Source organism: Lithobates pipiens, unplaced genomic scaffold (assembly GCF_037356315.1).
Source record: "Lithobates pipiens isolate NorthernLeopardFrog02 unplaced genomic scaffold, aLitPip1_a1.2 Scaffold_30, whole genome shotgun sequence".
Taxonomy (NCBI): Eukaryota; Metazoa; Chordata; class Amphibia; order Anura; family Ranidae; genus Lithobates; species Lithobates pipiens.
In genome coordinates, this window is record NW_027507791.1 from 22,865,175 (window position 1) to 22,878,894 (window position 13,720).

The window sequence follows — 13,720 nt, forward strand, 5'->3', positions numbered from 1 at the left end:
AAGGCTGTTTGTAAAGAGATTTCATCACACTGCAATCACAAAAAGGGAAAATACCTGACAGTGCCCATGTGAAAGGGGGATGGTTGTCCACAAGGTTTAGGAGTGTGTTTATGGGAACGCTTGATGATTCTTCCAGAAGTGATTTTGTGAGGTCAGGCACTGATGTTGGACAAGAAGCTTTGGCTCGCGGTCTCCGCTCTAATTCATCCCATCAGGTTGAGGTCAGGACTCTGTGTAGGCCAGTCAAGTTCCTCCACCCCAAACTCACTCATCCATGTCTTTATGGATCTTGCTTTGTGCACTGGTGGGCAGTCATGTTGGAACAAGAAGGGGCCATCTCCAAACTGTTCCCACAAAGTTAGGAGCATGAAATTGTCCAAAATGTCTTGGAAAACTGATGCCTAAAGAGTTCCCTTCACTGGAACTAAGCGGCCAAGCCCAACCTCTGAAAAATAACCCCCAGCACCATAATCCCCCCTCCACCAAATGATTTGGACCAGTGGCCCGATACTTTTTTCAATATAGTGTGGATGAGCGAGTTTGGGGTGGAGGAACTTGACTGGCCTGCACCTGACCTCAACCTGATAGAACACCTTTGGGATGAATTAGAGTGGAGACTGCGAGCCAGGCCTTCTAGTCCAACATCAGTGTCTGACCTCAAAAATGCGCTTCTGGAAAAATGGTCAAACATTCCCATAGACACACTCCTAAACCTTGTGGACGGCCTTTCCAGAAGAGTTGAAGCTGTTATAGCTGCAAAGGGGGGGGCAACTCATTATTGAACACTACGGATGAAGACTGGCATGCTATTAAAGTACATGTGTAAAGGCAGATGTGCCAATACTTTTGGTAATATAGTGTGTGTGTATATATATAAATGTATATATATATATATATATATATATATATATATATACACACACACACACACACACACACACACACACATTATAAATAACTTTTTTCCTTGTTTTAAAAAAAGGGATCATATAGATCCCCATGTAGAGGGGTGGAGAAACAGCAGTGCACTGACCTTCCCAGTGAATGGCTGTGCAGGGAGGGAGTCTCAGCACAAATCTGATCATTGGAGGATGGGCAGGCTGAGCTCCCAGCACAGCCAGAAAACTGATCAGGCTTTGGTGTATGTGCTTCTATGCTCAGTGTGGTCAGTTTGAAATAGGAGAACAGGGGGACTGGCAGGAACACGAGGTATTTCACACACAGGAAGCAACACAAAGGGATTAGGATACTTTTTAACACAAGTACATGGTACAACAGGCACATATAAAAAAAAAAAAAAAAAAAATTGGGAAATGCTTCCCCAGAAATTGGATTTTTAGGCAGCAGAATTATGGGTCAAATCATATTTGTAAATAATCCAAAGTTTATTAATAAAAAAAGGGAAAATATAAACATAGAAATTAAAAAATGAGCTCCAGCAGGACAATAATATTGTAAAAAAATGTGGATATACATTACAGACTGAGATTTCATACAAATAGTTGTCCAAGGTGTAAAAAAAATATCTGACGCGTTTCAACCCAACCTAATGGGTTCTTCTTCAGAGGGGCAGTCTGCTGGGGAAAACACACTGTAAGTATATGTATAGGCTATTGTATGCACACATGGTATATATATAAACATGGCACAAACATTTCACATAGTTACCCCAAGATGTATATCCAAAGTGCAAAGTCAAGAGAGAGTTTTGGTCCTGTATGGAGATCCCTTTAAAACAGGCCTTCTTTCCTCCTGTAAGGGAATCCCAAAATGTCCCCCAACAGGCACATATCAGGAAATAAAATGTTGGGGTAACATATTTGTTGCGTAAAAGGGAACACCCCTTTAACTGTAACCTTTTTGTGTTTTTACAACACACATCAGCCAATCAGAATTCAGCTTACAGCAGCCATAGAAGGGAACGATGAACACGTTGGTCTGTTTGAACACACGCTATGCTGTTTTGCTTTATTTCCATGAGGAATTTCACCTGCAGGTGGTAGATGCCCGGCAGGAAAGCGTTAACATGGCGCGGAGGAGAAGGTATGGCAGGAGTCGGAATAAGAAGGCAGGAAAGGGGAGCTTCCCCTATCACAGACTCTGAAACTGATTGTCATCCAATTAGAGGCTGGAGGAATATTTGATTAATCTGCAGCAAGCAAGAGGGCTCCGCTCAGTCACCAATCTGGAAAGCTGAAAGTAGCCCGTGGGTCTCTGGAGATTCTTCAGTGTCTCCATTAGTGTGATCATGCACTTCTGCAGAGTCACGTTCCAGGACAACTGCCTGCTTTGAATTATTACAGCTAATTGTGAATGGAGCTGGCCGCTGCACCGCTGCCGGATGGGGAAGCTGCATGGCTTCTGTTAACTTGCACTGCTACTCTGTAGCTAATGTGAGCCATCCACTGATAGCAGAGACCTGATTAGCAGGACATTAACTCCCGCACAGCATCCTATCTCTCTTTATAAAGTGTGCTATTAAGTGAAGGGGTCTCCTTCTTAAAGCGGTTCCGCACACACTTTTCTATGTTAATGTCATTGCTTTTAACATCCTTTAAAGCAGGGATATGCAATTAGCGGACCTCCAGCTGTTGCGAAACTACAAGTCCCATCATGCCTCTGCCTGCTGTCCTGCTTGTGGCTCTAAGGGTCTTGCTATGCCTCATGGGGATTGTAGTTCTGCAACAGCTGGAGGTCCGCTAATTGCATATCCCTGCTTTAAAGAGTGCTCAGTGGCCGTTTTTTTATTTTTTTTTCCTCCTACCTTTTGATATCTGCTGGGGTTTGTGGTCCTACTGTTTTTTTCCCTGCGGCTGTGGGCGGGGTTAGTGCGGGTATCAGCATCATTTACGTTTTGTTCTCTGCACTGTCTCCTGGGATCTTGTGTAATTCATCCCAGGAGTCAGTGCGCCTAGCCGAAGCGATATCTCGCGTGACATCACAACGGGGGTGGGAGCTTCGGAAGATGCCACCCGTTGTGATGGCAACAGAGAGGTTTACACCGATCTGCTCTGTTTCCATTGAGCATGCGGAGGAACCAGCAAGGCATGCTGGTAGTTCTAATCGAATGGAACAAGGAAATGATTGCTTGTGGGCTTCAAATGCCCACAAGCAAAATGAAAACTCATGTAAACATTTTTTTATAAAGTGGCGATTTGATGTAGAAACGGAACTGGATACCACAAAGCAATATTAAAAGTGAGTAGGGTGCTAGTATGTTAGTAATTTTCTAATGTAGTAACAAAAGAAATGTAAAACAATCAATAAAATAACGAGATTGCAGACGAGGCCCTTAATTTGCAGGCTTTTGACCTGCTTTGCGGCACATTCCAAAGTGCCGAACAGCTTCCGCCCATAGTATTACTATGGGCGGGAGCTTTGTTCTTCTAGTTAACTGGTCACTTCCAGTTTCCATTTGCTAGTGGTGAACCGGAAGTGACACAGGCAGCTCCATGGAACACATGGCCCGAATGGAGCTACCTGTAAGGTAAGTAAGTGAGGCTGCATATGATGAGGCACAGTGAGGTTGCATTTGATTGGACAGTGAGGCTGCATTTGATGGGGCACGGTGAGGCTGCATATGATGGGGCACAATGAGGCTGCATATGATGGGGCACAGTGAGGCTGCATATGATGGGGCACAGTCATGCTGCATTTTATGGGACAGTGAGGCTGCATTTGATAGGGCACAGTGAGGTTGCATTTGATGAGGCACAGTGAGGCTGCATTTGATGCGGCACAGTGAGGCTGCATTTGATGGGGCACGGTGAGGCTGCATATGATGGGGCACAGTGAGGCTGCATATGATGGGGCACAGTGAGGCTGCATATGATGGGGCACAGTGATGTTGTATTTGATTGGACAGTGAGGATGCATTTGATGGGACAGTGAGGCTGCATTTGATGGGACAGTGAGGCTGCATTTGATGGGGCACAGTGAGGCTGCATATGATGGGCACAGTGACTGCATTTGATGGGGCACAGTGGCTACATAAGATGGGCACAGTAGCTGTATTTGATGGGGCAGTGTGGCAGCATTTGATGGCACAGTGGAAGCATTTGATATGGCACAGTGGCTGCGTTTGATGGGCACAGTGGCATCAGTAATTGATAGGCACAGTGGCTGCATTTGATGACACAGTGGCAGCAATAATTGATTGGCACAGTGGCTGCGTTTGATGGCACAGTGGCTGTGTTTGATGGTACCCTGGTGGCAATTGATGGACACAGTGGCTGCATTTGATGACACAGTGGCAGCAACAATTGATGGGCACAGTGGCAGCAGTAATTGATGGGCATAGTGGCTGCATTTGATGACACAGCGGCAGCAATAATTGATGGTCACAGTGGTTGCATTTGATGGCACAGTGGCTGTGTTTGATGGTACACTGGTGGCAATCGATGGGTGCAGTGGCTGCGTTTGGCACAGTGGCTGAGTTTGATGGTACAATGGTGGCAATTGATGGACACCGTGGCTGCTTTTTCTGGGCACAGTGGCTGCGTTTGATGGCACAGTGGCAGCAACTGATGGGCATAGTGGCTGTGATTGATGGTACAGTGAGGCTGCAATTGATGTTTTTTTTTTTCAGAATTTTTCAGATTAACTCAATGACATCACACTAAAACATGGTGGCGTGGGACCCAGCGTTGCCAATAAAGAGAATCTCAGATGGAGAATTCTGAATCCACTGGGTGGGTGAGTATCTGAAATGTGCAGAACTCACCACCAGGTAAGTAGGGGTTTAAAAATAAATAAATAACTAGGGGGTGGGATTGAAAATACCTTTATGGTAGGATCACCAGGAATTATTTTCATTAAAGTGTTACTAAACCCACAATAGTAAAATCAGTCTGTAAATGCAGTAAAGCATGCTTGTTATACTCACTGTGGAATCTAAGGGGTTAATCCTCAGCATTGCATAAAAATGCTGTTTGATCAAGTCTTCTCTGATCCTCCCCTTCTTCCATTGTCCCCAATTAATCTCCTGATAGAACAGCGCCTTGGGGGATAATCTGCACATGCTCAGTTTGGTGTGTATTGCTGGAGAGAGTGCATGTGATCAGCACAGGGCCAATCAGCACTGTCCAGACAGAGGGCCAGGGGTCCTCAGGGTAGACTTAAAACTCCTCCTACAAGCTTTAACCAGACACTGATAGATGTCATAAGACTGCTATATACTGCTATTGAGAAAATGAATTTAGCAGTTTATATTTACTAAAATAATTGGATTTCCATGTTCTGTGTATTGTGGGAGACCAGCTATAGTGAATGCAGGGTCCTGGGTTTAGTAACGCTTTAAGGCTCCGTTCTCAATAGTGCGACTTTTCACGTGACTTTGGACATATAAAGTTATATGACAAGTTACAACCCAGTTATTTCAATGACACCTGCTCCAATCTATGCAACTTCAGTTGCAGTTTCTTAAAAAAAAAAAAAGGTTCCTGCACTCATTTTTTTTTACTTTCTTGTGACTTGAGTGCCATAGGGTGTAGAAGTCACACTTCAAAGTCGTAGATAAAGGAGAAAAAGGAGAGAAAGGGGCGCCTCTGGGTGCAGATTTTTTTAAAAGGTTTTATTTTCAGTGTACAAAAACATAAAATTTTGCACTCACATTTAGTAGGCAAAAGGTAAGCATTAAACACCAGGGGTCATCTGGTATATCTGATTTTTGGGACGTCAGCCAGTGGTCCGGTCCACATCTGTCATCTCATCGCGTTGTTCCTGTTCCTCTCACATGCTGTCCACTGCAGGTGTTTTGTATGAAGCAGCCAGCTTGTGGTGGACACGAGATGTGCGGTCTTCAAAACGAGGCTTGGGAGGCAGAGACGACCAGGGCGCGGGGCTGTGACGTCAGCGGGTATGCGACGCGTTTCTTGAGCGTGCGGGTCGAGATTGTCGGACGACCGCGCTCTTTCATCAGGCAGAATCAGAAAAAAATGCAGGGGACTCAGGATATAAATAGGGGCAGGCTAAGGGCGACTTCAAAGTCGCACTGGGAATTGCGTGACTTTGGAGTCACACTTGTGAGTCCAAAGCTGCAGATTTAAGGAGTCAAAAGAAAACTTTTGACCATATTTATGATAAAACTGCAGCGGTAATGAAAAGAACACCTGGTGATCCTGCCATGAAGGTCTTTTTTTGGACACTTCCTGGTTTGGGGTGACAACACTCTGTGGCTGTCTCATCTGTACTCCTGCAATGTTACCCTGTCAGATACGGCCTTGGTCATGATGGCTATAATTTACCATTCTTGTGTACAATATGGCAAGGTCCACCATCACTGGTGAGTGAGTGAGTTTGGGTTTGGCTGAACCAGGAAGTAAGCTGTCATTCCTGCGCTAGCTCCCTCTTTTTTTTGTATCTTTGTGCTTCTTCGCTCTCCTTGCAGTTACTACCTGTCTGCATGGACTTGCTCCAACGTCAGCTGCACATCGTAGCTCTGGACTAGTAATGGTGGACCTTGGCTGTTCAGTGTGTATGTCAGCAAGGCCAATTGTAGTCTTCCCCACTATCGATAAGCTTGGTTTCAGTCCGAACCCATAGTGTCATTGATCTAATAAGACCACGTGGCCATTTAAAGTGGTTCTAAAGGCTCAAGGTTTTTCACCTTCAGGCATTCTATGCCTGAAGGTAAAAAAACCTTCTCTGAGCAGCAGAAGTGGCCATGCCAACACACAAGACACAGGCAAGGTCCACCATCAGGGCTGTTTTTAAGGCAGGGCAAAAGGGGCAGCTGCCCTGGGCCCTGTCATTGTTGTGGGGCCCAAAGCAGCTGCCTCCATACTTTCCAACTATCCCAGTTTACATTTCCTTCTCTCTTAACCAGCATTCATATGTAAATAGCAGCAGCTGTCATATGTAAATAGCTGCATAGACATGTAAATAAAGGCGCATCCATATGCATAGCATGACCCCTGGAGTGAGGAGATGATGCGCTGTAACCTAGCAACGAATCAGTGAGCAGTATTACTGTACAGTAATCTCAACAAGCAGAAATCATGTGCTGTAACTTCTAGCAACTAATCAGTGAGCTGTAACCTCTAGAAACCAGTCAGTGAGCGGTAATGATACACTGTAACCTCTGGCAACCAATCTCAATAGCTGCCTGATCTGATTCAGTAAACTGATTTTGAGTCTATCTGCTATTTATTGTCTCAGAGCACCCAAGAAAAGTTTTGCCCAGGGTCCAATTAATATTAAGGACGGCCCTGTCCACCATCACTGGTCCAGGGTAGTGATGGGGTGTTTCTTTGTACCTTAGTGCTTCTTCAGTTACCTTGCAGTTACTTCCTTTCTACCTGTACTTGCTCCCACATCAGCTGCACATCATAGCTCTGGACCAGTGAAGGTGACCCTGGACTGCTCAATGTGTGTCAGCATTTCCAATTGTAGAAATCACCACTAGTGATAAGCTTGGGTTTGGTCTGAAGCCATGTTGTTATTGACCTAATATGGCCATGTGGCTTTTTTTAGGTCAATGATGCCATCCCCATCCATTTTTGCTAAACTAAACCCAGAACTTTAACGTCAGCTGCACATCATAGCTCTAGACCAGTGATGCTGGCTCTTGCCTGCTCAATGTGTGTCAGCACAACCAGTTGTAGTCATAAACACTAGGGATAAGCTTGGATTTGTTCTGAATCCATGGTGTTACTGACCAAATAAGGCCATGCAGCCATTTTACATTAATGATGTCACAAACACCCCCTGCCCAGTTTTCCTTCCAGATCCAGTTAAACATAGGCTCAGACCAAACCCCAGCTGGACCCAAGCTCATCCCAAGTGGTGATGAATACAAGTGGCCATGCTGACACACAATGCATTGGCAAGGCCCACCATTACTGTCCCAGAGCTATGATGTTCCGCTAACGTAGACGCAAGTGCAAAGACAGGAAGTGACTGCAAAGTAATTGGAGAAGCACTGAGATGCTGCCAAGGATGAAAAAAGACTGAAACTTGACATTTGTTGGACTCAACCCAGTGTTATATTTCTATATTACCTCAAAAACCCTCATGATCGGCCAACCCCCCCTCCCCCCCCAAACCCTGTCCCTCTTAACAAATGACTGGACAGATTTTGGAGTAAATGACCATCAGGCCTAAACTTTATTAACAAAAATATAATCTTTAATAAATTCCAAAACATTTAAATATGGTAAAACTTTACCAGCCTTTCCAAGGGGTCATGGGTACGTAGCATCACAACATAAATAGTCACTGAAAACAACTTCAATTGTAACCTCTTGACCTCCAGACGGCAACCCCTGTCTCGGAGGCTATAACCAACTGTAGCAGTGACCTACCCGTTTTAAACCCTTCCAGATTAACCCCTCGTAACCTGGAAGTACATAAAACCACCCCCATCCCATGAATGGGTACAACAGGCCTTTTACCTGTACCTCACTTCCTCATCTAAAGCCCCCAGAACCGCCCAACGGAACACACCATCATACCCGTGACCAACCCCTGTGGGTGGGAGGGTGGGTGGGGATCGCTTCCTCCTCCGCTCTCAAACTGTTAGCATTGCCTCTGGTAGCACGTACTGGATGCCGTGGCTCCACCCCTGGCTCCGCTCACCCCTAACCATTAAAGCGGCCAGACTCCCTTAAAACCGCGACTGTGCAGTCCAGCACATGTCATGCCGTCCCTATGCCTACCTCCCCCTTGTGGATGTTAGCTGCGGGACTCACTGTATTGATTAAAAAAATGCATGGCAATTGTATATGATATACCATTATTTAGCAAATTAATGGTCATCAATTTATGGTTTAGATCTACTTCAAATTTTAAAATACAGGAAAAAACAAACATTGACATAATAAGGGGTCCTAGCCCCAATTACATTGCTTCTTTCCTCTTCCATGTGCAACTTTATTGGTTGCCATGGCCAACTTATCTCTTTCCGCAGCAGTCATCACACAATCAGCTTCTCACACACTCTATTCACCGCATTTCATTCCATTGCTATTGACAGGGCTTATTTTAATATCAAGGCAGATCTAAATGTTGAATCGCCGCTTCACCTGAACGTCACCTTTAAGAAACATCTTCACGTTGCCCTGACAGGAAGCAAATCACAAATTATAAGGGAAGAAAGTGACATTGATTGATGGCCGAGCCTTGCTCCTGATTTGCTGATTAAACTCATCAATCTACATGCAGAATAGACGTCCAATGCAAATGGGAGCAGCGAGCCTTAACAAAGTGCTATTGTCAGAATGCCGAGGAAACCGGAGGAGCTTCTTAATAGCATCACACAAGAAAAATGTCTGTTATTGTATTGAAACAATATTTACTTGTGTGATGTACAGTACGTGCTGATTATTCACCGTACCAAGAGCTTTGAATTAGTAAGAACCCTCAGATATATCAGGATGTAATAATCTGAGACGAGATCCTGCTCTTGTACCCTTATTAAATATAATACATATTAATAATCCCAGACTTCAGAGCAGCATGTAGCATAGGCTGGATGGGATAGAGGTTATTATTACATGGATGGAACCATGAATACGGTATGCATCCACGTACTTCAAATTATTCTTGTGTTCTTCTTAAGCTCCCCAAAGTAGGGTCAAGGGAATTCAGCAGTACGGGGGTTATAGTACTGTTTGTTCACGGACTAGAGCACAGTCAGGATGGGTATAGCACACTGGCACTGTAGTAATAAACATAAACTTGCTTAGACTTAGTTATCCAACATAATTGGGTGCATTGGGCAGTCTGTGCTCCCCATAGAATTGTGTCAGGTGTAGTCATCCTCATCCCATGGGACCTTGATGGCTTTCAAGTTTGTGCTAACATTTTTGTTAAAGGTAGACCGCCAGGTTGATGTTGTGTTGGATGTAAAGGTAGACCGCCAGATTCATGTTGCCTTAGATGTGAAGGTAGACCTCCAGGTTGATGTTGCAATGGATGTGAAGGAAGACCACCAAGTTGATCTTCTATTGGATGTGAAGGTAGACTGCCAGGTTGATGTTGCATTGGATGTGAAGGTAGAGCTCCAGGTTGATGTTGTGTTGGATGTGAAGGTAGACCGCCAGGTTGATGTTGTGTTGGATGTAAAGGTAGACCGCCAGATTCATGTTGCCTTAGATGTGAAGGTAGACCTCCAGGTTGATGTTGCAATGGATGTGAAGGAAGACCACCAAGTTGATGTTCTATTGGATGTGAAGGTAGACTGCCAGGTTGATGTTGCATTGGATGTGAAGGTAGAGCTCCAGGTTGATGTTGCATTGGATGTGAAGGTAGAGCTCCAGGTTGATGTTGCATTGGATGTGAAGGTAGAGCTCCAGGTTGATGTTGTGTTGGATGTGAAGGTAGACCGCCAGGTTGATGTTGCATTGAATGTGAAGGTAGAGCTCCAGGTTGATGTTGTGTTGGATGTGAAGGTAGACCGCCAGGTTGATGTTGCATTGGATGTGAAGATAGAGCTCAAGGTTGATGTTGTGTTGGATGTGAAGGTAGACTGCCAGGTTGAAATTGTGTTGGATTTGAAGGTAGATCGCCAGGTTTATGTTGTGCTGAATGTGAAGGTAGATCACAAGGTTGATGTTGTGTTGGATGTGGAGGTAGATCGCCAGGTTGAAATTGGGTTGGATGTGAAGGTAGATCGCCAGGTTGAAATTGCATTGGATGCAAAGGTAGATCGCCAGGTTGATGTTATGCTGAATATGAAGGTAGACCACAAGGTTGATGTTGTGTTGGATGTGCAGGTACATCGCTAGGTTGATGTTGTTTTGGATGTGACGGTAGACCACCAGGATGATAATGTGTTGGAGGCCACCACCTACGTGGCTGTCTTCATTGTTTCTGCTTTCTTCTAGAAGGTGGCATTTAACACATTGTGATTTTGGGTATGCAGGGATTGGCTAGACACCAGCCACAGCCGTAGCCTCTGATCAAAGACAATAACGTCTAGATTCTGCATACCACTATGTTTCACAGTTTAAACATAAAAGGGATAAGCAAATGGTAGACTGCTTCAGTATAGATTAGAGATGGGTGGAAATTATAAATTCCCATCCTGCATGGTGGTTCCAGGTCAGTGACTCACAGTGGGATGATATAAGGCTTAGGATGACACCTTAACATTTTGAAATGTAAATATGAATTTATATTTTTGTCCATACATTCATGAGATTTACATAGCTCTACAACACATGCCTGGTTACCAGACTTCTCTCTCTGCAAAGCAGCCTGGTCACATCCTGGTCCCATCCTGGTCACATCCTGGTCACACCCTGGCCCCCAGCCTGTGATTAAATACTAAAGACACAATAACAAGCCAATGTGATCATCTCTCTGCTGTCGCCTCCCGTCAGCATGTGCCTTGTCGGCATATATGAATGAAGGCCCCAATTAATGCCTCTTCAGAGTGCTGCTGAAAAAGGGAATTTCCCGAGGCAGATATCAAGTTGTAATCAGTTATTTATACTGTATGTAGTTAAAATACAGGTACAGCAGCTCTACTGTATATTTGGAAGTTATTTTAACAGAGGATTGGTGGTAGTGAGAGGATTATTGTTAGGGTCAGTCAGAGAGTTGGGGTGAAGGGGTATTTGGCATCTGGTCATTTATAGGCTTAATCCACCCTTGGCACAAAATGGAATGCATACACTTACATTAATAAAAGTATTACAATTTTGCATTTGAGCCTGCAGAGCATTGTAACATGATAAGTGCATCAGAGGGGTCACAATGCAGACTCCAGCCATGCTCCAGAGGGCTCATACAGCCTACTTGTCACAAGTTGGTTGTCATCCACCTGGTTAGCGTGATTCATCAGTCAATCATGGGAAGGTAGATTGCGTCCCTTCCCTTGAACCTGGAAAGGAGGGGGGGGGGGGGGGGGTCATGGCAACTGGAGCCAATTCCCTGAATTTTTATCCTGAAGCAGCTGAATGTCAGCTTCTAATCCTCTACCTCCTGCCGGCATTCTTTCAGCTTGTGCAGGAGGAAAATACAGGGTATCAGTTCCAGTAAATGCCATTCCCACTGCCCCTTCTGGCTAGGTGTCCAGGTGTCCTTTTCTTCTGCTGCTCAGGCCCCCCTGTGTGCTCCCCCTGGTTCTACAGCCCCTCCCCCCCACAGTGCTGCTGGTTTCCCCTCCTCTCCTTTCCTGCCAGTTGCTGCAGAGATCGTTTCAGGATGAAGGGTGGGCCAGATCAACTTTTGCACCAGGGCCCACAAGCATCCAGCTTTGCCTCTGGCATAGTGGGTGCCATGCTCAGACCCCTGTAAACTCCCCCCTCCAAGCCCATATTCATTTGGAAGTATCACTGAGCTAGAGTTGAGAGAGGAAGTATTACCAATATGCTCTTTACAAGTCCTTTCTGCCTCCGTCGAAGATGGGACTTGTAGCATTGTTTACAACAATTTGATGATACGCTAAATTTGAACCGTGTGATACCCCACTTGCCATTGAGGCTCTTGACTGGAGACCTCTACAGCCTGCCCATGTGACTCATGAGACTGTTACTTGTCCATGGCTATAGGGGCTCTTTACCATGAGATAATTCATATCCAAGTTATTTCCTCATCTATGTTTCCGATGGTTATTGGTTATCCTTGGTTGGCACTTCTCCAATTTACAATAGAGATTATTCTCAGTTTCCGAAGCACACGACAGACATCTGCATGGTGGCTCTCCAGTGAAGCGCTGTGAATACTTTCCAGATGCACTGTTGGCCATTGGAACCAACTCATCCTACTGTCCATGAATTTTTGATGCAGAAAAAAAACGCACTGGACTAGATCTGGTGTGAACCAGCCCTCAATGACATTAATATGTTAAAGGCTACATGAGATTTTAGCGATTGGGTTTTAGATCTACTTTAAGGGATGAACCAAGAAAAAAAACCAGAAACGTAAAACATGATTTTGAATGTAACAATCGCGATTTACTCAACCTGAAAATCAGCCTTTATTAATGCTTATATGTGCACTCCAAATCATCTTGTTTATTTCCTAATATTCACCCTCTGCCTACATAAAAGCAAAGAAGCAAACGTATTAATGGGCCAAGCATGATAAAGATAATCACTTATTTTTCAAAGGTTGCAGTCATGGACTGATAGAGCACTTCAAACAGATGATATCAAGAGGCTGTGCGTTTACAAGGCGGATTTCCTTGCAGGCTAACCATCTGAATAATCACCGGCAATTAATATTTCAAGCATGTGTTAATACTCCGTTATTTCAGTTGGAGATGGACTGATAACAGAGCATGGAGGAGACAAAATGCTAGCCGCTCTCCGGTAATGTAAAGGGCACTTTTCTTACCATAAGGCAAGGTGAGAATTTTTTTATGAAAAAAGGTTCTGACTTTGACTGTGCCCCCCACAATGTACTACTACTTATTGGGTTCCATAAAATGCATACCAAGAGGCGGGGGGGGGGGGGGAGGTGTTATGGTTCTAAAAGATCTGGCGCACCGGAATTCCGGCCAGAAAAAGACCAATGAGAGCTTTTCATCGGAAAATGTGACCGTGTGTATGCTCCATCGGAATTTAGCTGTCCGAATTTCCGCCAGCAAAAATTTGATAGCGTGTTCTCAATTTTCCAGACGGAAAAACTTTCTATTGGTAATTCCGATCGTGTGCATTTCATAGTTAGGTTGAATCAAGACACCAGTCCATCTAGTTCAACCTGAGTGAGTGTCTACAATTGTCCCTATCCCTGTACATTCACATCAGTCTCTACCCTCAAGGAGCCCACA

General features: G+C 44.7%; 1 protein-coding gene across 1 annotated transcript in view; it reads left to right on the top strand.

The window, feature by feature from the left end:
- Positions 1–10,727, top strand: part of LOC143943406 (uncharacterized) — a 60,043-nt gene extending 49,316 nt beyond the window's left edge. Inside the window, 1 exon segment of the mRNA XM_077465134.1 lies at positions 9,816–10,727. Within this exon segment, the coding sequence (XP_077321260.1) occupies positions 9,816–10,727 (912 nt within the window).
- Positions 10,728–13,720: the final 2,993 nt, after the last annotated feature.